Source organism: Lutra lutra, chromosome 4 (assembly GCF_902655055.1).
Source record: "Lutra lutra chromosome 4, mLutLut1.2, whole genome shotgun sequence".
NCBI lineage: Eukaryota > Metazoa > Chordata > Mammalia > Carnivora > Mustelidae > Lutra > Lutra lutra.
This window is the reverse complement of record NC_062281.1, coordinates 184,779,524-184,801,682: the sequence shown is the minus strand read 5'-3', so window position 1 is coordinate 184,801,682 and position 22,159 is coordinate 184,779,524. Positions and strand designations below refer to the sequence as shown.

Genomic DNA, 22,159 nt, shown 5'->3' with positions numbered 1-22,159 from the left:
TTTAACCTACTTGCAAGAAGGAATGATTTCCCAGCCCTTCAGAAGCTCTGTTTCCATGCAAACAATGGTTACACAAATGAAAAGGATCTCTCCTCTCTTCATTAAAGCAAAGCCTCACAGGACCAATCGCTACCTGAATCTTCTCCATTAGCCCAGAATGAGGTACTGTGTATATAAATGAAGACATCTGAATTACAAAATGCTTTTTAAATAGGGCATATTATAAAAGTTTGGTCCTGACAGCTCTTCTTATTTGATTGTTGAATTTTGGCAAAAGATGTGAGGCCACACGTCTCTTTCGTCCCTCCATCCCTCTCTCCTTCCTTTCTGGGTCCAGATCAGAAATCGTCTCGGTGTCACTGAGTTTGGGTTTCATCCTCTAGTGGATGGAAGCTCAGGGAAGGTTCTAAGTTGGAAAAGGACCTGCCAGATCGCGCTATGATAAGGTCACTCTGGCAGGAGGGTAGGGAGAGGGTGGCCTGGAGGATGGGCATCCGGCAGGGAGGGGTGGCAAGAAAGAATACAGGTGGCGAGGTTGCGGACAGAGCAGAATGGGCAGAAGGGAGAAAAGGAAAAGAGCAGGTGTCTTGTCGCCTGTCCTGCAACCTCCTCTCTCCTGAGAGATTGGAAGGAAGGAGGGTTAGAAGCACATATCTAAATGCCACGCAAACTTTTCTCATAGAGAAAATCACTCTACCTGAAATCCTACGAGATGTGATCTATAGGCACAGAAAGCAGATCAGTGGTTGGGGGGCTGGGGGATTACAAATGGACACCAGGAAACTTGGGGAGGGGATGACAGATATGTTCATGAGCTTGATTGTGGCAATGGTCTCAATGATATCTCCATATGTCAAAAGCCATCAAATGTGTAAACTTTGTGCACAGTTTGTTTGTCAATCATACTTCGACAAAGTTATAAACAAACAAACAAAAAATTCCTTTAAGAAGCGAGGATCCCAGAGACCTGTATGAAGTAGAGGGGCAACCAGACCTAACACACGGTACTAGCCATAAGACGTGGTAGGATGAGACTGGAGTTTGTCAAGATGACCTTGATCCTAGGGCAACCTCATTAACGTCCGGCCGACTTCTTCCAAGAAGTGTGGAGACATCTAGGCAGACTGGATAGAAAGGAAGTTTTATAGTGTTACAGCGTTGCTGTTGAAAAGTGTTGCCCTGTCTTCCTGGCTAGGTAGTCGTAGTCAGTGCAGACAGCGCCTGGTGCTTCTGGTGCTTAATATTTAAAAATGTAATCATGTAATGGTGTAGGGGGAAGAAACCGACAAGCCTACCCTGCAGCAGGCTCTGTTCTGAGTGTACCGGTCTCATTCATTCATTTAGTTTTCTGATATCCGCATATGTGTCTCACTGGATCACCTGATTCCCTAACAATACAGCAAGGGAAACTCGAAGATGCATTCTGTTTCCTCCCCATCCTGCCCCCTGTTCCCGAGTCTACCACCTCCATTCTGTGCAAATATGGGACTCTTCCCAGTGGAGAGACAAAACCACGAAAGGAGAGGCGAGCAGAGGCTGTGAAGTCGGGTCAGGTGCAGAGAATGTGAACACAACTTGCTTGGGGAACTGCAGTCAGCCGAATTGAGGGGGCCCACCGGAAGCTGGAGGAAGGAAATTTAGGAAAATAAAAGGCCATCCTGTTTCTCCCAGCAGGGAGGAAGCAGATGGCTCTCATTACCTGGATAGTGGTGGGGCTCAGAATAGAAATGCGCTCTAGAGCGGGGAGGCGAATTCTGGTACTGGAACACTCAAACTCACCTGCCTATTGGTGAAGGAAGATCCTGGGAGCAGTGGGGGTGGGGGAGGTGGGGGCGATGGGGCCCAGAGACAATTCTCCAGCTCTGGCATCTGCCAGGCTTGGTTTCAAGTGATGGCACCCACCTGCTTCCTCTCTGACGTTGGTCATATTATGTACATAGGATTGCTATATACAGAGGATTCTAGTCCATTGGACTGTGATGCCCCATTGGCTCTGAGCTAAACTCTTGAATTACTCACTGTCGCCTTGTCAACTCTCTGATGGGGTGGGATCACAGACAGAGGATCACATGATAGGCTTTGAAAGCTGGCTAGAGGCTGGCCATGTGGACAAGAAAGGAAGAGGGGTCCAAGCAGAGATAATAGCCTGGGCAAAGGCATGGGGGCAGGAACCAAATCCTTGGCATCTCTGTATTGGCTTCTCACCCCCCAAGACTCAGCATGGGACGTAGCACAGAATAGGCTTACACGCAGAAGCCCCAGCGACCAGCCCTTGCACGGCCTAACCTGAGCCATGATGTCCATGGGGACAGCCGGTGCCCCCCCATCTCTGTGTCCAGTTTTTCAAAAACACAATTACATGCTCTTCAGAGCCACTGTCAGTGTTGGTAAACTCCAGCCACTAAACTGCATTACACTGATTTTGCCAGAAACCTTTGCAGTTATTAATAGTTTATTGATCAGAGCCCATTGCTGATGAGAACTGGTCTTCTTACTCCAGCCCCTCAGGGCCCCGCTCTCTGTGCAAGGCCTTTTATCCAGCATGCAGATCAATGCCACTCAGATCTGGGGAGAGGAGATCACCGGGCTGTTTAATCCACTTTGGAAGGCTAGCACTGAGTGCATGAGCTCAGATGAGGCGTTTGGTCCAAATCTGAGCCGTGCATTGGAAGCTACTGGGTCTGCAGGTAAGGAGACTCTGCACCTGCTTTCCAGCACAGAGGGAAACAAGGTTCTCCGTGCTTACTCCACAGCCTCCTGGAAGGTTGCTGCCCAGGTACTGAATGTTGGTTGAGTACGGACCATGACAAGAAGCACCACACATGGTCGTGGGACATGCTGGTAAACCAGACAGAGGCTGACCCCGCCTTCCCAGCATTTGCGGTGCATGGCAAGGGAGGAGGATGTTAGAGAGTCACCAACATAAGTCATCAGTGACAATTTAGACAAGTACTCCTGGATCGGTTCACTACTGCTGCATAACAGGCCATCCCAACCTGGATCGTTTAAAGCAATGACCATGAATTATTGCTCATGAGTCTAGGGGTTAGCTAGGTTCATTCTCGCATTTGACCTTGGCTGGAATGGCTGGGCCATCTGGGACCTCCCTCTCTCCATGTCTGTGTGTGCTCTTGTCTACATCAGAGACTTGTTCTCAGGGAGGAAGCAGGGAGAGAGAGCAGGAGTGAGGGGAAGGGAGCAGCAAGGGGGTACAGAGAGAGTTCTTCTGAGACTTCGGCTTGGAATTTGCATACCATCACTCCTACACATCCTTTGGTCAAAGCAAGTCAAGAGGCCAAGAATGGGAAAGAGACTCCACCCCTAGATGGGAGGAACTGCAAGGTGATTGGCCAGAGACGTGGATACAGGGAGGCTCTTCATGAGGGCCATCAAGGCCATGCATCCACCACACTCACCAGGTCCAAATGGTCACTAAGAAAGTGGCCATTCCTTTGAAACTTGCAGAATGCAGCCAGGGGAAGAAAATGCAACATTCCCAGGAAAAGAGAATATTGCAAGCAAGAGTGCAGAATCAAACAAGGCGCTGGGCTAAGTGTACCTTTGTCACCTCTGAAGGGTCCTGGGTGGGATTCTGGAACAGAAAAGGGACAGTGGCAGAAAAACCAGGGACATCCAGAAAGAGTCTGGACTTGAGTTAATAGTGATGTATCAACATTGGCTTCTTCATCTGACAAAGTACAACGGTGGTTTAAGACGTTCATAATGAGGGAAATTGGGTGAGGGATGTATGGGAATGCTGTATTCTCTGGCAACTTTCCTATCAATCTAAAATGATTCCAAAATGAAGTTGACTTTTCAAGAAGGCACTTGGCAATGAGAGGAATGGAAAGGACACTGTTGTAGCTGGAGGAGGGCAAGGCTAAAAGGTGCTGGAGATGTGGCAGGGAGCAACCTGTGGGGGCCTTGTTGGCCAGGATAAGGATACAGGTCTTAATCTTCAAGAGCGGAGAGAAGTCTGAAGGGCTTTAGGTAGGGAAGTGCCATTAATCTATTTGCATTTGAAAAGATCTGGGTTACACCTGCAGAACGGATTTGGAGGGAGATTAGCCAGGGCAGAAGAACCAGTGAAACTTCTATCCCACATTCCAGGTGAGAAAAGTGGGGGGGGGGGTGTGGCTATAGGGCAGGATGGGTTGGAGGTGGAGCACCCAGGACTTGGCCACTGAGTGTGGTCGGGGAGAGGGAGCATGGTGTCCATGAGCAGGTCCGGGACAGTTGGAGTAGGTAGGGAGCCCAGAGAAGGAACAGCCAAGTCTGTACAAAGTCTTAAGGGGAAGGCTGCCTTCTTCACAAGGCACCAATCCAGGTGTCCACTGAGCCGTCTTCTACCACCTGCCCTGTGTCACCGACGCAAGTCACCCAAACATACAGTTTATGTTACTGTCCCCTGAGCATGTCATCAACATAGCACCTAAACATGTCACCTGTGTTGCTCTCCCCTAAACATGTCTGCGTGCATCACCCACATGGCAATTACCTGCACGTTTCCACCTGGGTGCCAACCCTGTCACCATTTCCTCTACATCACCTGGGTGGCTGCCAGCTACATGTGTCTCCTGAGCCTCTTTCTTTAGGGGGCTGTCTCCTGAGCATGTCACCTGCACACGTGTCACCTGCACGAGTCACTTACGGTATAACTGATACCTATGAGTGTTACCGAAACATGTCACTCTAGGTGACTGTCACTCAGCAACCATGCCCAATAGAGGGGCTGTTTTTCCAGTCTAGCTGAGTTACAAGCAAACAAAATAGCTCCCGAGGGGAGACAGTCCCCTGCTGTTCCCGCTGACAGGGTGCTCTTCTGAGGGCAGGGAGAGAAGGAAGGCAGCCTCTTTCCTACAAAGTTTCCCTGATGAAAAACATCAGTTCTCCCAGTTCTTTTATGACAGTCAGTAGACCAGATGTCAACCTCTGTGTATTCTATGTAAATGAAGGTGTTTGTTTATGCTAATGTGTGGCGGGCTCTGCTCTGAGCCTAGAGCGTGGAACCCAGGCTGAGAGCTCAGGTGTGGGGGACACTGAGTCAGGAGGGAGGTGGGGGACACGGAGGCAGGAGGGAACGGAGCTGGGAGACAAAGATGGGGGCAGGGGACCTGATAGAAGAGAGTGCCTCTGAGGTTGGAGTGCGCAGCAGAAGCTGTTGGGAGCAGGTCGTCGGCTGAATAGAGAGCCAAGATGCTCACGTGGGGGTGGGAGCAGAGAGCTGAATTGGAGGACCCTCCCTCCTTGGGGTGGCGGGAACGCATGCAGAGCCTATGCCCTTCACCACCACCCTCTCCTTCCCCTATTGCCCCTTTCTGATGGGACTGAGGGGCAACTTTGGTGGCTAGTGTTTCGTGACCGTGACCTTGACTGTAACCGTGACTGTGAGCTTCTTTCTATTTTGTGCTACGGTGTGACAACCTGAGACCCAAAAGCAGAGACCCCAGGGCCTCTGGGTTGTGGCCAGAAGAGCCTCCCCTTTGGCTGCATGATTAGGTCCAGAGAAGGTTGGAACTTGCCAGAGGACCCAGCGATTTCCCTGATGCAGCAATGGTCTAGCCTACGTCCCTCCGGGCCACCACACCCTCCTGAGGACCCCAGGCAGAACTAGCTCTTCCCTTCTTTGTGCTCGGATAGGCTCACCCTTTGAGGGACTGGGAGTGCTGATCTGCTGGGACAGGGGCTCCTTGGAGATGAGAAGTTTAGTGTTTCTTCTCAAGCCCCAAGGCTGGACCCAAAGAGACAGGAACTCAGTACCTAAAGAGGAATTCAAATTCCCATCCTGGGTCTTATTAGCCATATCAGTGGTGGTGGGCGAGGGGACATCTGTGCCTCCTCTAGAGCCTCAGTTTCCATATTTACGAGGTGGGAATAGGGATCCTAGGTGGAGGGTGGAGTGAGGTGACCCACTAGGGCTCAGCATTGAGCCTGGGCCACACAGCAGGTGCCTCTCACTCAGGGCATACCCGGGGCCCTCTGGGTGGGGGGCACCATTACTGTCCGCAACTCACAGACACTGAAAAGAGCCCAGATACAACTCCGGTTGAACACACACCCCGCACACCTTCACCTCTCCAAGTGTCGAACACAGGGCCGGGCATACAGTCAGTGCTCCATAAATGTTGCTGCTCCCCCTCCCCTCAGCATAGCGCTGGAGCATGTGGTCGGTCCAGAAGGCTGAACGGTGAGGCTTGGGGACTCTTTTGGGGGTGGTGGGGGTGCTGTGCTTTCCAGGGCCCTACGACCGGCCCTCATCCTGCCCCTCTCATTCCCCTAGGCTGCCTGAGGTCCGCATCTCAGACAATGGTCCCTATGAATGCCACGTGGGTATCTATGACCGCGCCACAAGAGAGAAGGTGGTCCTGGCATCGGGCAACATCTTCCTCAATGTCATGGGTGAGTGCAGAGCCCCCCTGCCCCTGGGGTCACAGCGAGGAGCTGTGTGTGTGTGTGTGTGTGTGTGTGTGTGTGTGTGTGTGCATGCGTGCGTGCGCCCGTGCACGGAGGGGCTGTCCCAGGAACCCGCTGCTGCAGTGTCTCTTGGGAGGCCGTGAACCTTCTTCTTTCCCACTCTCAACTCCAAGGATCGAGAAGACCAGCCCTGCCAAGGTAGGACAGGTGTGGCCTTACCACTTCCTCTCAGGAAGCCCTTCTCCCAACCCTGATACCCCACCCTCTGGACAGCAGGGCCGGGCCTCATCCCTGGGTCCACATGGCCTGGGCACTTTGGAGGAGCTCTGATACCCTGACTGGGACAAATGAGGAGTTGACAGAGGAATGAGGAATGAGGGCTTCCTGAGGGGCAGCAGACCTCAGTGTCCATGTCTGTAAGCAGGGGTGGGATGAAGGTTCGATGGATCATTCATGGACCCCCAGCTCCGGGCCCTGTGACCCAGTGAGGACACAGGGAGGGAGGAGCTGGGCAGTGTGAAGACCATTGTGGGAGCATTTTTCCAGGCTGAAGCCAAGAGCTAAGTTCACAGAAATGCCCATGGGGACAGTGCAGTGTTGGCGGGTCCCCCTCTGGGGACAGGACAATCTGGGATCCTCCCTGGGGGAGGTGATGCATACAGGCTACAGAGAGTGATCCTGAACCTGGACCTCCCCCGGCCTTTCCTGGAACATCGAAGCATCAAGTGATTGGTGAAGGTGTGCCCTGGACTCTGTGTCGGGGCCTCCTGGGGTCTGACCCTGTATCTGTGCCTCCATTTCTCCATCAGCAAGATGAGGATAGTAATGTGAGCGCCTGTCTCTGGCTGTCTGTGTCCCCACCCCAGCCTCACTTTCTCCATCTGTCAAACAAGGGCTTTGCTCCCAGCGATCTCAGAAGAAGCCTCCGTCGGTGCTGACGTTCTCGTCAGGCACACTCTCCAGTTCTGCTGCCCGTGTTCCAGGGACTTGGCCCCGACTCTGGGCTGCAGCGTTCTCTGATTTTCTTATCAAATGATACTTACCAGGGAAACAAAGCTTGTCGTAGTCAGGCAATCAATGAAAGCATAAAGGCCCCATGGAAAGATACCGCTTCTGGGGAAATTGAAAACCTCCAAAGGCCAGACCTCCAGAGGGACATTGATTCCCGCAGCAGCAACACGTGGCGAGTTCTGGCTTCCTGGGGGCTGGGCTGCAGCAGGGAGGTGGCCATGCCAGGAAAACCTCCCTCTTGCAGTCATCCCCTCACTGAAGGAGCATTCTTGGTGCCTGCCCCCAGGCTGGTCACCCCAGGGAATCTGGTGAAGAACAAAACTCAGAGTGCAACCATCCAGGGGCTCCCAGTCTGATGAGGGATGTGTGCATAGTCATCTATCCATCAGATATTTCTTGAGCATCTACTATGTGCTAGGTAAGGGTGTCTCCTTTGATAGGACAAGGTCCTTGGGGAATTGTATCGGGTACATGAGCCAAGCGTAAAGCACGCATAGAGGCTGTGGACAGTGCCAAATCCTGGGCAGAAAATCGGATGGGTAATGGGATAGAGGGTCTGCAGGTGGGGTGGCAGCTAGTTTGGGCGGAGGACCCGAGGAGGGCCCCTGGAGGTCTTCAGCTGTACTTTCCATGTTATGTCTATCATTCAGTCCTCACAACCCACCCAAGGGTATGTACTAGTATTATCGGCCCCCTTCTGCAGACACAGATATGGAGGCACAGAGAAAGCAAGCAACCTGCCTAGGGTCACACAGCCAGGATCACAAAATCCTCCTGTGATAGCAGCCCAGTGCTGGGGCCAGAAACCAGGCATCTTGCCTCTCACACCAGCTGTTGCACCCCTGGAAGCAGTAGAGACACTCCCGCTGAGGCTTCTCTCTATGTGAGCAAGGACCGAGTCCTCAAAAGCCACCTCCACCAGGAAGCCCACCCTCCTCATGAATTCACTAAAGCTCCCTGAGCAGGTTGCTCCCCCCCCATGGCCTCTGTCTTCTCCTCCATATAAGGAGGATTTGTAACCAGATGGTTCTAAGCCCCCTCCTAGTTCTGACATCTGTAAGTCTGTTATCCCACCCGCTAGGCAAGGAACCCAAGGCCTAGAGAGATCTTGTGGGACTGACCAGAACTACACAGATAGCCTGATGGTCCAGCTGAGCAAGGCGGTATGCTCCTGGTGGGCATGGCTCCTCTCTCTGCCTGTGGCACAGCTGGCCAAGACTTTTCTCCTCCACTCATTGTCTGGGCAGCAAGGAGCTGTGAGCTTCTGGGCTCTTCCCGACAGAAGGTGGCAGCCATGTGGGATGGAGTAGAGAGCTGATGAGATCCCAGTTACTGAGCAAGAGGCTGAGGCTGTCGGGGAGACCAGGGAGGTGTTAGGACCCCCCGCAGTGGCCCCAGAGTCAGGGAAAGGCTCTGACCTCTGGAAATTCAGAGGCCTGTGGGCAGGCTTCTTACTGAAAGAGCACTCACCCATCTTGGTCAATCCTCTGACAGACCCACTGCAGGTCATTGTGCCTGCTATTGGTCTCCCCAGCTCAGCTGTCCCCTGACGGAGCAAGTCCCCCCATGCTCACCAAGGCTGCAGCTGAGCCGACATCACAGCCACTGTCTGTCTCCAGCCTGTGCCTGGCTTCTTGCACATTGTCTTATGGAATCCTGGCGACATCCCCATGAGCCAGGACATGTTATATCCCTGTTGTACGTCTAGGACACACAGGTTTGGGGCTGAATCCCAGATCCATCGTTGTGTTCATTAGCCTCTCTGGGCCTCAGTTTCCCATCTGTAAAATAGGGACAAAGGTGGCTACCCCCTAGAATAGTTGTAAGGGTTGTTTTGTTTGTTTGTTTGTTTGAATGAAGTTTGCAGGGCACCTGGGTGTCTCAGTTGGTCAGGGATCCGACTCTTGGTTTCGGCTCAGGTCATGATCTCAGGGTTGCAGGAGCCCCACATCTGGCTCTGTGCTCAGCAGGGGGTCTGCTGGAGACTCTCTCCCTCTGCCCCATCCCCTGCACTCTCTCTCTAAAATAATAAATCTTGGGGCGCCTGCGTGGCTCAGTGGGTTAAGCCTCTGCCTTCAGCTCAGGTCATGATCTCAGGGTCCTGGGATCGAGCCCCGCGTCGGGTTCTCTGCTCTGCAGGGAGCCTGCTTCCTCCTCTCTCTCTCTCTGCTTGCCTCTCTGCCTACTTGTGATTTCTCTCTATCAAAAAATAAAATAAAATAAAATCTTTAAAATAATAAATCTTTGAATGAATGAATGAAGGAAGGAAGGAATGATGTTTGCAAAGCACCTAGCACAGATGAGGCAGCCAAAAGTTACCATAGGTTGGACTTTATCCTCTTTAGTACCATTGTCTCGGGCCTGTGTGCTCCTGGGCACAGCTGGGTCACTTGTTTCTTGCCACTGGGAGTCTCATCGACCATTCATGACTCTGAGGAGCTTCAAGCCAGTCTGAAAACCACAACTTCGTGCACTGAGTCCCTGCACAGGGACCCAGCTCTGCCCTGGTTCTGGAAGCGCATCCCTCTGCCTGCCCCCTCTGCCTGGCCTCCTGCTGAGAGGAGGAGTGAGGACAGACCCCAGCCTTGCTAACGACAGCTGCACCTACATTCCGCTGGTTCTGCCAGATCCAGAGTGCGGGTCAGGATTACTGCCATCCCCATCTCACAGATGGAGGCCGAGTCTCGGGGAAGGGAAAGGACATGCTTCAGCCTGCAGGGCTGAGGCCGTCCCCGTCCCATAGCAGCAGAGCAGCATGCCTTCCGTGGCTCACCGAGACCCAGAAGGTGGGGGGATGGGGTGTTCTGGGAGAGACGGGGGGCTGACTGTGAGGTTGTGTCCCCTGTGCAGCTCCTGTGCTCCAGCAGCCTGCATCAGCCTGGGAGGCAGAGACCTTATGGCACCTGTCGCCCAGACCCAGGCTCGGAGAAGAAGTGGCTTGGCCAAGGTGGGGCCATTCTGTGAGATGATCCCCAGGACAGAGTTCCCTGAGCCCAGTGCCCAGCACCTTCGGAGGGCTCAGTGAATAACATCTCTCACGACAAATAGGGACCATGCCGGTTACACATCAGGCACAGTTAGAAAGACTTGAAAATTGCCTGACTCTGCCTCCTCCTCCCGGACCTACTCCTTTAAATATATTTCAGGGCAGGTGTGAAGCCCTACAACCTGCTCCTTACCTTGGCCTGTGACATGGCATACACACTCATCACACGCACACACACACACAACCACGCATGCAGGAACCAACACCCTCCCTCCAAGCAAGGGGAGGCCGTTGAAAGCTGGGGTCTCCTTTGAGCGACAATGGACCCTGAGGACCGTGGCCACCAACAGTGGGGCAAGACAGCTTCCTCCTTGATTTGGGGGTCAAGGGAAACTTCCTAAGACGGTAAGGGAAAGGGAGACGAGAAACGGGGCCCATCCCACAGCCCCCGCATGCATCCCCAGCACAGCACAGTTGTGCTCCCGAGCCGGCCTCCCATCCTCTGCCAGTCAATCTGCATCTAGCACATTCTACCGCGCTGTTTCCACGGGCCTCCGGGTGCAGATCAAAATGTGAGAGCGGCTGTAATTTCACGCCTATAACATCCCCGCTATGTGGTGGGAAAAGACATTTGGGAGCCCCGTGGGTGACACCGAGGGTTCGTGCTGCACACAGTCATTAAAATGTTTTTATCCTAGCTGCAGATAAATTGTAAGCCAATTTGAAAGTTGCGTGCTGGGCCCCAGGAACACATTATACACAGTCACGGAAGGATTGCCGAGGCTCTTCTCGGGGGTGCAGGTTATGCGGGGAGCATGTTCGGGGTGCGATGTTACAATCAATTAAATGGGAGCTCACACTTCCCACCCCCGCCAGTGCCGAGAGACGCTGCTCTCCTGGTTCCGCCAGGAGGCCAAGAGCCAAGGTTTCTCTGCTCCCCTCACCATACAGGCTTGCCACCGAGGGGGCCCTCTCAACCCGCAGTGAAAAATCTAGGCCACTTTCCATCAAGCACAGGCTGTGTGGCCGCCACACTGTTGATCACACAACCTTCACGAGTGTCCCCCGAGACAGGCACCATCATCCCATTTCACAGAAGGAAGGAGGCTCTGCGGGCTAAGGGGGTCCCCCAAGTGAGTGAGAGCCGGGGAGGGGGTGTCCATCAGGTCTGCCCGAGCCCAGAGCTGGTGCACCTAACAGCAGCTCTGAGCTCCCAAGGGACACGTCCCCACCTTTGACACAAAGGCCAGTAATAACACAAAGGTCAAGCAAGCATGGGGGTGAAGAGGCAGGATTATGCAGGATTATGAGACGGAGCCCTGCCCGAGAACATGTGGCACTCAGAAATCCAGAGGGTTCCTGTGCCCCAGGCCCCATGGGGACTGCTCGTCCACTTCAACCCTGGGGCCCTCGATGCTCAAACCTTCTGAAAGGAGCACCCTTGGAGTCCAGCAACCCTGGGTCCAAATCCAGGTCAGTGCCCACTTGTGACATGGACAAGTCCAGTACTGAGCTGTTTTTCTAGTGAAAACATCAGAAGGGTTTTGTTGTTGTTGTTGTTAAAATGGATTGGAAGGTTGCTTGGACGTCCACACGCAGGCCTTCCAAATCTCACGGATTCATTAATCCAGCCTTCATTTGTTCATTCATATAGCAAACATTTATTGAGCACATAGTACATTCCAGGGGCTGTTGTAGGTCATGGAATTGAGCTTCAGTAATGAGACAGACAAAATTCCTGGTCCTCGTGGGCCAGACCAGGCAGGAAGGGGGGCAGACAGAACAAGGAGACCATTGGAGCCTGTGGGTGTCAGAGGGTGGTCGAACAAGGCAGAGGCAGGCCCAGCCTGGGGTAAGGGGGGTATTTCGAACAGATGCTCCACAAGACCCTCTAAGAAGGTGAGGCCTGGGTGCATGGACTTGAGGTCTTCATGCACCTGATCCCACGCTGTCTGACTCAGCATCTGCCCAGGGCCAAGTGCAGTTCCAGGTGCCGACGATGCAGTGGAGAAGGAGGAATTCTTTGCCTCGTGGAGCTCAGGTGCCATCAGAGGAGATGGCTAGCTCACAGTACAGATGCAGGAGCCCAGGCTAATCCTGCTGCCTGATACCTCCAGGATGCCAGTAACAAATGATCACCCTGCAGGGCTGAAAGTCACAGAAATATATTCCCTCATGGTTCTGGAGGACAGAAGTCTAAAATCAAGGTGTCAGCAGGGCTACCACCCTCTGAAAGCTCTAGGGAAGGATCATTCCTTGCCTCCTCCAGCTCCTGGTGGTGGCCGGTAGTCCTTGGCCTTCCTCTGCTCCTGGATGCCTCCCTCCAGCTCTGCCTCCATTCTCACAGGGCGGCTTCCCTCTGTGGCTCTGAATCTCTGTGTCCACATGTCCCTCTCCTAAGGACGCCGGGCATTAGATGAAGGCACACCCTGATGTACAAGGACCTCATCGGAACTTGGTTACATGTGCAAAAACCCTTTTCCTAAATAAGATCACGTTCACAGGTGCTAGGGGTTAGGACTTCAACATATCTTTCTCCTGGACACAGTGCGGCCCAGAGTAGTCGCTGAGCCAGGAGGTAGCATCAGAAGAGGATTTTGCCATCTGACTCCCATTCACATGGGGTACCCTTTGCTGAGCCTTTATGAACATGCTGCACACCGGGCTAAGGTCTTCCTAAACTAACTTATCACATAATCTCTAAAGCTCCAGGAGATGGGTGCTGCCATTTCTTTGCCAGATGAGGAAACTGATAGGTGTGTAACTTGCCAAAGACACCCAGCCAGACAGCGGCAGAACAAAGGCAAAGACAACCTACACACGTACCCATTCTGCCCAACTATTGTTAATATATTAATAAGCACTAAGAAAATGTTCTATCGTGGAATCCCTGTGTCTCTTCTGTAGACTTCCAAGTGAGGATGGCCAATAAAGGTAGAATTTTGGAACCCAAGGCCATCATGGCACCAAACCACACCAGGGGCCAGGAGACAGGTCCCACTGCAGAGAGCAGTTGTTAATGAACTTTGCATAGCTTACTTTTTATTTTTTTTCAGTATGTTTTACTGAACTTTTATTAAGTGCATCTGGTGCTTTTTTTCTCTTTTTTTAAAAACCGTTTTATTGAGCTATAATTCATGTAACATATAATTCATTCACCTCCAGTGTAAAATTTAATGGTTTTTAACACACTCACAGAGTTATGCAAACACTTTTAGTTGTGCAACCAATTTTAGAAGATTTTCTAAACCTATACCCATTAGCAAGGACCCCCCCCATCCCATATCGCTCGCCCCAGGCTAAGGTAGTCACCAATCTACTTTCCTTTTTTCTCTTTTTTTTTTTTTTTTTTTTTTATTAGAGAAAGAGAGAGCCTACGCATGAATGGTGGGGAGGGGCGGGGCGGTGGTGAGGGTGAATTCCAAGCAGGCTCCACACTGAGCACAGCAGAGCCCAATGCAGGGATTGATCCCAAAACCCTGAGATCATGACCTGAGCCAAAATCGAGTCGGGGGCCCAACCAACTGAGCCACCCAAGCAACCCTTACCAATCTACCTTCTATCTCTGTGGATAATAATCTCTGTGGATTTCATATGAATTTCATATAAATCACATAATACATGGTCTTTGTTGCTCTTGTGACTTCTTTCAGTTAGTGTAAGGTTTTCAAGCTTCATCCTATTGGAGTGCACATCAGTCCCTCTTTCCTTTTTATGGCTGAATGGTATTCCGTTGTATTCTACATGACATTTTTTTTTCAAGATTTTATTTATTTATTTGTCAGAGAGAAAGGGAGAGAGAGAGCACAAGCAAGCAGAGTGGCAGGCAGAGGAAAAGAGAGAAGGAAGGGGGCGCCTGGGTGGCTCAGTTGGTTGGGCTACTGCTTTCAGCTCAGGTCATGATCCTGGAGTCCCGGGATCGAGTCCCGCATCAGGCTCCCAGCTCTACGGGGAGTCTGCTTCTCTCTCTGACCTTCTCCTCGCTCATACTCTCTCTCACTGTCTCTCTCTCAAATAAATAAAATAAAATAAAATAAAATAAAATAAAAGAGAGAGAAGGAAGCTCCCCGCCGAGCAAGGAGCCCAAGGCAGGACTCGATCCCAGGACCCTGGGATCATGACCTGAGCCAAAGGCAGCGGCTTAACTGACTGAGCTACCCAGGTGCCCCTCGACATTTCTGTTATACAGTCACAAGTTGACGGACATCTGCACTTTTCAGCTATTATGAGTAATGCTCCTGGGAACATTCACGGGCAGGTTTTTGGGTGAACGTATAGTTTCAGTCCTCTTGGGTGTATGCCGAGGAGTGGAATTGCTGGACCAAACAGTAACTCTGAGTCTAACCCTCGGAGGGACTTCAGGCAGCGGCACCATCTTGCTCTCGTTCCAGCACCCTGGGGGGGTCCCCATCTCTCCAGACCCTCCCCCACTCCCACTGCCTGTCTTGTTGATTACAGCCATCCTGGTGGACGTGAAGTGGCTCTCCTTGTGGGTTTGGTTTGTGTTTCTCTAATGGCTAATGATGTTGATCATCTTTTCATGTGCTCTGGAGCCCTTTGGATACCTTCTCCGCAGAAATGCCTTCAGATAGCAGGAGCATTTTAACTAGGTGATTTTCATCATTAAGCTGCACTCGTTCTTTATTTCAGATGGAAGAGCCTTATCAGATGTAACATTTGCATATCTTTTCCCCTTTTGTGAGTTATCTTCTCCCTTTCTTACCGGTGTCCTTTGAAGGATGAAAGGGTTTCCTTTGGAGGAAGTTCACTCCCTGCATTTATTTTCTGTTGCTTGTGCTTTTAGTGTCCTAGCTGAGGAGGCTTTGCCTGACCCAAGGTCACAATTTACTCCTGTTTTTCTCTTAAGAGTTTTAAACTATTAAACTAAATGTTAGAGTTTTAAACTATGAAAACTCTAGTTTTACGGTTTCTTTCTTCCTTCCTTCTCTCCGTCTGTCCATCAGTCCTTCCTTCCTTCCTTCCTTTTTCTGACACTGCCCGAAAAATAACTTTTTATTACTTTTATGTACAGAAAATTCAACAGCGTCCACTCAGTCCATATTGGTGGCCAGTCCTTTGGTGGTCTCTAGCTTTTCCAACTTGGCAATGAGAGCCACTGACTTTGGACCCAGGCCATTGCCTCCCCAGTGACGGTGGATCTCATCATATCTGTCATTGTAATCAGTCCTGATGGCTTCCACCAGCTTAACCGGAGCTCCTTTGCCTTTTCAGTTAACCTGTGTGAAGGCAACAATGGTGCAGGCCTTCCTGAGCCTGGCCTTCTGCCAGACGATGAAGTAGGGAAGCCCCATCTTATGACACTAGGCAGGCAGGAAACACCCAGCTCAGTGGGATCCATGGCAGGACCAATCACTACCAGCTGAGCCTTCTTGTTTTACACCAAGGTGGTGACCATGTTAACCCCAGCTGGAAGGACAGGTGGCCTCTTAGTGGGGACCTCCCCTTTGCCGTCAGCTTTCTTCTCAGCCTGGGTCAGCAGTCTCTGCTTCTTCTCTGGCTTTGTCTCCGGTTTGTATCTGTGGGCCAGCAGTGGAGTAGCCCTTTGGCAGTCCTGAACTAGTTAATTGTAGGAGGCACTTTTAGACATTTCTAAAGTCTGGAGCGGAGTCATTTGACACAGTCGGTGAGGTCCCCAAGCGCTGGATGTTCTGTCTGATGCCAGAATTCTTGGGCCTTCTGTCAAGCAGGGGAATGACTACCTTCTTGGCCTCCTACTTCTTCACGATGGCAGGGGCAGGAGCCACCTTCTTCCCCTATGCCTTCTTGCAGACTCTTGGACGGCTGGAGGAGACAGAAAACTATCATCTATTTCGAGTTAATTTTTCTGCGTTCTGTGGAGGAGCCCTCTGCCTCCATCAATTACGTGTGGATGTCTGGTCGTCCGTGCACCATTTTTGAACACTCTTCTTCCCCCACTGAACTGTGTTGGCATCCTTGCTGAGAATCAATTGATTATAAGTGTGAGGGTTTATTTCAGGAGTCTCTATTCCGTTCCATTGACCTATACGTCTCTCCTTACGTGTGTTATTTCTGATGCTTTTTAAAGACATCTGGCCATCTCCAGTCTGGCTCTGTCCCTCCCCTGCTCTGTGACTTGGGGCAGCAAGTCTCCGGGAAGTCTTCCTGGGACCAGTTCCTCAAGCTTTCCCTTGAAGAGAAGCTTCCCCGGGGCTGGTCAAAGCTCCCAGGGGAAAGAGCCTACTTTGTGTGACAGAACTGAGCTCACATCCATGAGGCCAGGCCAGAACTAGGATTTCTAGAGATCTGGGACTCTGCTTTCTAAGACCAGATTCCTGAACCTTATCCTCTGGACACCCAGCCTGGTGCTCCTCTCTAGAAAAAGGAGCACGTTCCCAGGACCAGTAATTGGAATGTCAAGGACCTCTCGTGACCTGGGAAGGAGAAAAGTCTGTGGCTCCAAGGGGGATGGGAGATCTGAGGGCTGAGGGCAGAGCCTGTACCCCTCAAAGACCTGGTGTTGCTGCCATTGGCCTGAGCAGAAAGAAGAAAGACAGCTCTGCCTGTAAAGGATGCTAGCGGGAAAGCAGGCGCCAGCTTGCAGACCTCTTTTGAGATGCTTGCCTGTGCACAGGACGGCCATGGGGAGATGCATCTCCCAGGCAGATCCAGCACGTGCCCTGAGTATGTGGCAGTCCAGGAGACAGCTTAGGTCCATGGAGGGAGGCCGCTGGTCTGAGAATCCCTGGGGCACCCCAGGCAGGGTAGCTGGGAGGCGAGACTCAGGGCTGCCACAAAGCCCTCTCCACAGCTCATGATGTCTGCTGGGTGGGTAATGATCGGCTCATTGCTCGTCTTGGAGCCTGAGTGGAGGAGCTGCCTGCTGGGCTCACACTATATGAACTGGCCCCAGGCAATTGCAGTGGCCACAGGCTCTGGGGAGCAAGGCTGCTTTCAGGACAAGGAGGAGGAGATAGGGGGTAGGTTGGGATCTAAGCCGGAGCTACAGAGGAGTTTGGGGTGCTGAGGGGGAGGGGGGAAACCCAAACTTTCACCTCCCACCCTAAATGCCCCCCAGGGTCCAGAGGACCAGGCCTGGGCACTATTGTTTCCCAAGCAAATGTCCGGCAGGCCCACGTCCAAGCCCCCTCCCTTCCCTGTCCCTCTTCCCACTGGCTCTGGGTGAGTGACATGAGTGCCCGGGGTCCTCTAGATCGGACCTGGGACAGGGCTGCGTGGTCCCGCATGAAGAGTCATTCCTCTATTCAAGTAGGTTGACTGGAAACTTCATTTACTTCCTTCGAGAGCTGGGGAATGACGAAGGGGATGGGCCTTGGATTCAACCATAGATTTTAAACCCAGTTCTGGAATTCCCGATAATAAAAGCAGCAAATGTTTATTGAGTATTTACTGCACACCGGGCACAGATCTGCTCCGCACCTGCTAACTCATTGTCCTAACAGCCCTCTAAGGAAGGCCCATGACTCCCTTCCCCATTGTACAAGTGTGAAAGCAGAGAGCCTAGAAAATGTTCCCATGGGCACAGGCCTAGCAAGGAGAGAGCTGGATTTGAACCCAGGCAGGCTGGCTCCAAGCCCTCAGCAGAGCCACTGAGGTGATTTGTTTGTGATTTGTTTCATCTCCTGAGCCTCAGTTTCCCCGTCTGCTAAATGGGGGTTACAGCAGCACCAGCCCCCTCCCCCAGTTGGAACAGGAAATGTCCTATGTCATAGCTCACTGTGAGTGCTCTCAAAAAGGGCGATGTGTTTACTGTCACCTCGTCCTGATCTCTACCCTGGAAGTGTCCACGGGGCCGGGGAGTGGGGTCAGGGCCGCAGGAAGTGATGGCAGCCGAGGGGAGCTCTCCCAACCAGGCAGTGAGGACTATGGGGTCCCATGCTGCCCTGCAGAAGACACCAGGAAAGAGCAGCCTCACCCCCACCCCCCAATAGTCTCGCTGTGAGAGACTGTTTTCCTCCCCAGCGTCAGTTACATCATCTGGAAACGGGGCGTTGAGGGTGGCGGCTAGAGAGAGCTGACAGCCTGGGTCTGCCAGCAGCTTCTGAGGACAGGGCAGGCAGCTGGAGCGGGAGAGATAGCCCCAGCCCAGCCTAGGGCTGGGGCCATAGAGGCTGGACGTGTGAGGCGTTTCCAGACAGAAGCCACAGGACATGGGGACCAATCGGAAAGATAGGACCAGATGGGGAGGACGTGGCGGGACCCAGCCCTGGACGGAGATGGTCCTTAAGAAGGCACCGGTGAGCACTGTGGTCTCGCTCAGCAGACGGTGACTGCAAGAGATGGGCTTTGGGGTGGAAAGGCAAGGTTGTGGTCCTAAGGACATCTGCAGGCCCCCTTACTGCTCGTGGGAGACTCTAAGGGGACAGCTCGATGGGCCCTGGGGGCCTGAGACAGCTGGCAGGGCTCAGCTGCTGGAGGGGGGCTACAGCCCAGAGGACTGGGGCCAGGGCGGCCAGAGTCTTCCAGGAGGGATGTGAGAGCATGTTCAGAGACGGCACACTTAAGTGCCTGGAGAGCCTCCACCTGGCCAGGGACCCGGAGAAAAGATACTGCCCGCCCGCCCTCAGGCCTCCCACTAGCTCAGGTCACCAGCTAAGAGCCAGGTCAGACAGGGGCCAGACAGATGGGTTTGGGGCTCGGAGGAGCACTTTGGAGCTAACTGGGTCATCGACCAAGGACAGTCACTTCCCAGCTTCAGCCCCAAAGGCCCAAGCCTGCTGACGGCCTCCTGCACAGGCTTCTGGAATCCTCCATTCCTCCCTGTCTGAACCCCAGGCCTGCAAAGGAGGCATGCCCTTGACAGCAGCCTACTGTGCACTCAGCAACAGGCCCAGCACATTCCAAAACCTGGTCCAGACTCTAGTCTCCCCACCGCAGGCTGGCCCCATGCTGCCTCCATTTCAGTGGGCACTGGGCATGGCACAGAGAGCGTAGGGAACTTATCATACATCCCACAGCACTGAGTGGGCTGGGATCTGAGCTCAGGGATGCTGGAAAAAAGAGCCCCCAGTTTTCCCTCTATGTAAGGCTGCCAGGAAGACGGAAGGACACTGCTCCTCTCTGAGTGGGGGACAATATGACAGCCGTATGGGCCTAGGCCAGAGACCAGCGCTCCTCTCAACAGGGACAGTGTGGAATAATTGGGCTGCCCCGTCAGCTCAGCCTTCTGGGAAGTCAGGAAGATCAGTGTCCCCCTTTTACAGAAGAGAAGACCGAGTCTGCTCATGAAGGGAAGCTTAGAGTATGAACCCAAAAGTTCTCTGGTGTCTTCCTTTGTGGGGACGTGAGGCCCCGAGCCGGGGTAGAGACCCGGCCTCTGGAGGGCACTCCGGGTGTGAGACGGACAAGCTGTGTGACCTTTGCAACGGGGAAGGGAGGCTGGAAGGAGGAGGCAGCTTCGTCGAGCCTCGTACTGCTTTGTGCGGCTTGTCCCTGGGGCCACAGGGCTGGTGTCACCAGCCGTCCTGTGAGGGAAGGAGACCGTTCGCCCATTCATCCCTCACTTGTACAAGTCCCGCTCCAACCAGCATTTTGAGACCTGCTGAGTGCGTTCTCACTTTGGGGGAACGACGGTCATGTGGGATGGGCAGGTATGCTAGAATAAAGGTGAATTTTGCAGCTACAAGGGCCAAGCCTGGCTCCAGGATATGAAATATATTAATTCATTTAATCCTCACCACTCTAGGAGACAGGTGCCCTGTCGTTCCCATTCTGATGGGAAACCCGGCCCAGAGATGTTAAGTAGCTTGCTCAAGGTTGCCCAGCAAGTGAGTGGCAGAGCTTGTGTTCAAACCCAGGCCGCCTTGCTAAGGAGCCCCCGCGTAGCTTCTCACAGAGGGGCCCACTGTGCCGCCTTGAGCCAAGTTGGAGAGACCCATCTGCTCCCTGGCACTGTGCAGGCAGGGGGGCTGCCCCCCGCCCCCCGGAGGCCTTCACCTGCTCCTGCGTAGTGCTCCTGCAATGTCCCCCAGACCAGGGGGCTCCGTATTCGTCCCACGGTTGCCTCCCTCCACCTACTCCTGGCCCCTCTCGGCCCCAGCCTCCCGCCTCACCCCCTCCCTGGAGCTGGCCCACCGGGGCGTCATTAAGCCTTGACAAGTGTTAGGTCAGTGTGATGCTTTATCCCCTTCACCACCGGGAGCTGGATTTAGTGTCTCCGGCAGAAAAACTTCCCCTCCCTGGGACAGGCCCCTTAATTACAGGTGATATGTGGCCGTTGAAACTGCAGTGCCTCGGGCCCGTGATTTAAGGAGCAAGCCGGAGTGTGAGGGTGCAGGTGTTAACAGAGCTGTATTCGAGCTGGGAGGGAGGGCAGGGCAACTGTGAGCCGGCCCCCGGAGCAGGGTCTGCTGCCTGCAGCCTCTCCTGGGGAGAGCGAAGGAATCCCACCGCCTCCTGTGCAAAAGGGGAAACTGAGGCCAACTCCACCCACCAGGTTGGTTTGGCCTGGGAGTCAGCCATCCTGTCTCGTCTGCCAGCTGGTGGAGCATCCCTGGACTCAGTTTCCCCCTCTGGAGGAGGGTGGGTTTACCTCACTCAGTCCCTGGGAGCAATAATCTTAAAAACCAATAAACCTAGTAATCACAGTTAATCTTCACAGCAGGAGCAAGCAGCACCGTGCCAGGCATTGTCCAAGGTTCCTTGTGAGCACGCTCCTGTTTGATGCTCACATGTGCTGCTGAGACAGTGGCTGTAGTTATTCCCATTTTACAGACGAGGAGCCCGAGGCTCAGAGAGAGAAACAACTTCCCTGCGATCCCATGGCTAGTGAGTAGCACATGGAGATCCCCAGCCCCTGTCTCTGTATCCCGAGCCTGACCTCTAGGCTCTGCGGACAATGGAAGGATATGAGACCCAGTGTCTGCCCCGCAGGAGTCCCTGAAGGATGAGGGAGCCAGAGAAGAGCACAGGTTTCCAGAATCCAGCAGGAGGAAAATAAGAGGGGAGAAGGACGAGAGTGCAAGCTGAGGGACGGGGGATTCCCAGGGGAGGGTCTCCTTCAGGAGGAGGCAATCAGGACAGCTTCACGGAGGTGGAGGTGTACGGTTGGGCCCCGTAGGATGGGGGCAGACCCACAGGGGCATTTCAGGCAGAAGGAACCCTATAGGCAACAGTGGAGGAGCAGGAAAGTCTGGCAGAGTGGGAAGCACTCCTATGTGGCAGGACCCCAGGCATGGGTGAGGAGTCGGCAGTGACTCTGATAGTGATCACAGCCGCATTGGGGACAATGACATTTATTTAGAACTTGCCAGGTGCCAGGCCAGGGTCTAAAACCTTACTTTCTTTTCTTTTTTTTTTTAAGATTTTATTTATTTATTTGACAGAGAGAGATCACAAGTAGACAGAGAGGCGGGCAGAGAGAGGGAGGGAAGCAGGCTCCCTGCCGAGCAGAGAGCCCGATGCGGGACTCGATCCCAGGACCCTGAGATCATGACCTGAGCCGAAGGCAGCGGCTTAACCCACTGAGCCACCCAGGCGCCCTAAAACCTTACTTTCGAATCCTATCCCGGAGATATGACAATCCCTACACTATAGATGAGAAAACAGGTACAGCGGGACTCAGGGACTTGCCAAGGTCACCCAGCTAAGAGGTGGCAGAGCCAGGATACGGCAGCCTGGCTCCTGAGCCTACGTCAAGCCAGTCCGGGTGGAAGCCGGAGGGAAGGGGCTCCTCTCTCGTGCCAGGCTGCCGCAGGCCCCGCCTTGCCCTCTGTCTACCAGGTTTGGCCACAGGCAGAGAGGAACAGT

General features: G+C 53.2%; 1 protein-coding gene and 1 pseudogene across 1 annotated transcript in view; one reads left to right on the top strand and one right to left on the bottom strand.

The window, feature by feature from the left end:
• Positions 1-22,159, top strand: part of IGSF21 (immunoglobin superfamily member 21) — a 234,600-nt gene that overhangs the window by 188,026 nt on the left and 24,415 nt on the right. The window contains exon 4 of the mRNA XM_047728755.1: positions 6,281-6,399. Coding sequence (XP_047584711.1) covers positions 6,281-6,399 — 119 coding nt within the window. The remainder of the gene's footprint in view (positions 1-6,280; positions 6,400-22,159) is intronic.
• Positions 15,439-16,324, bottom strand: LOC125099170 (60S ribosomal protein L7a-like; annotated as a pseudogene).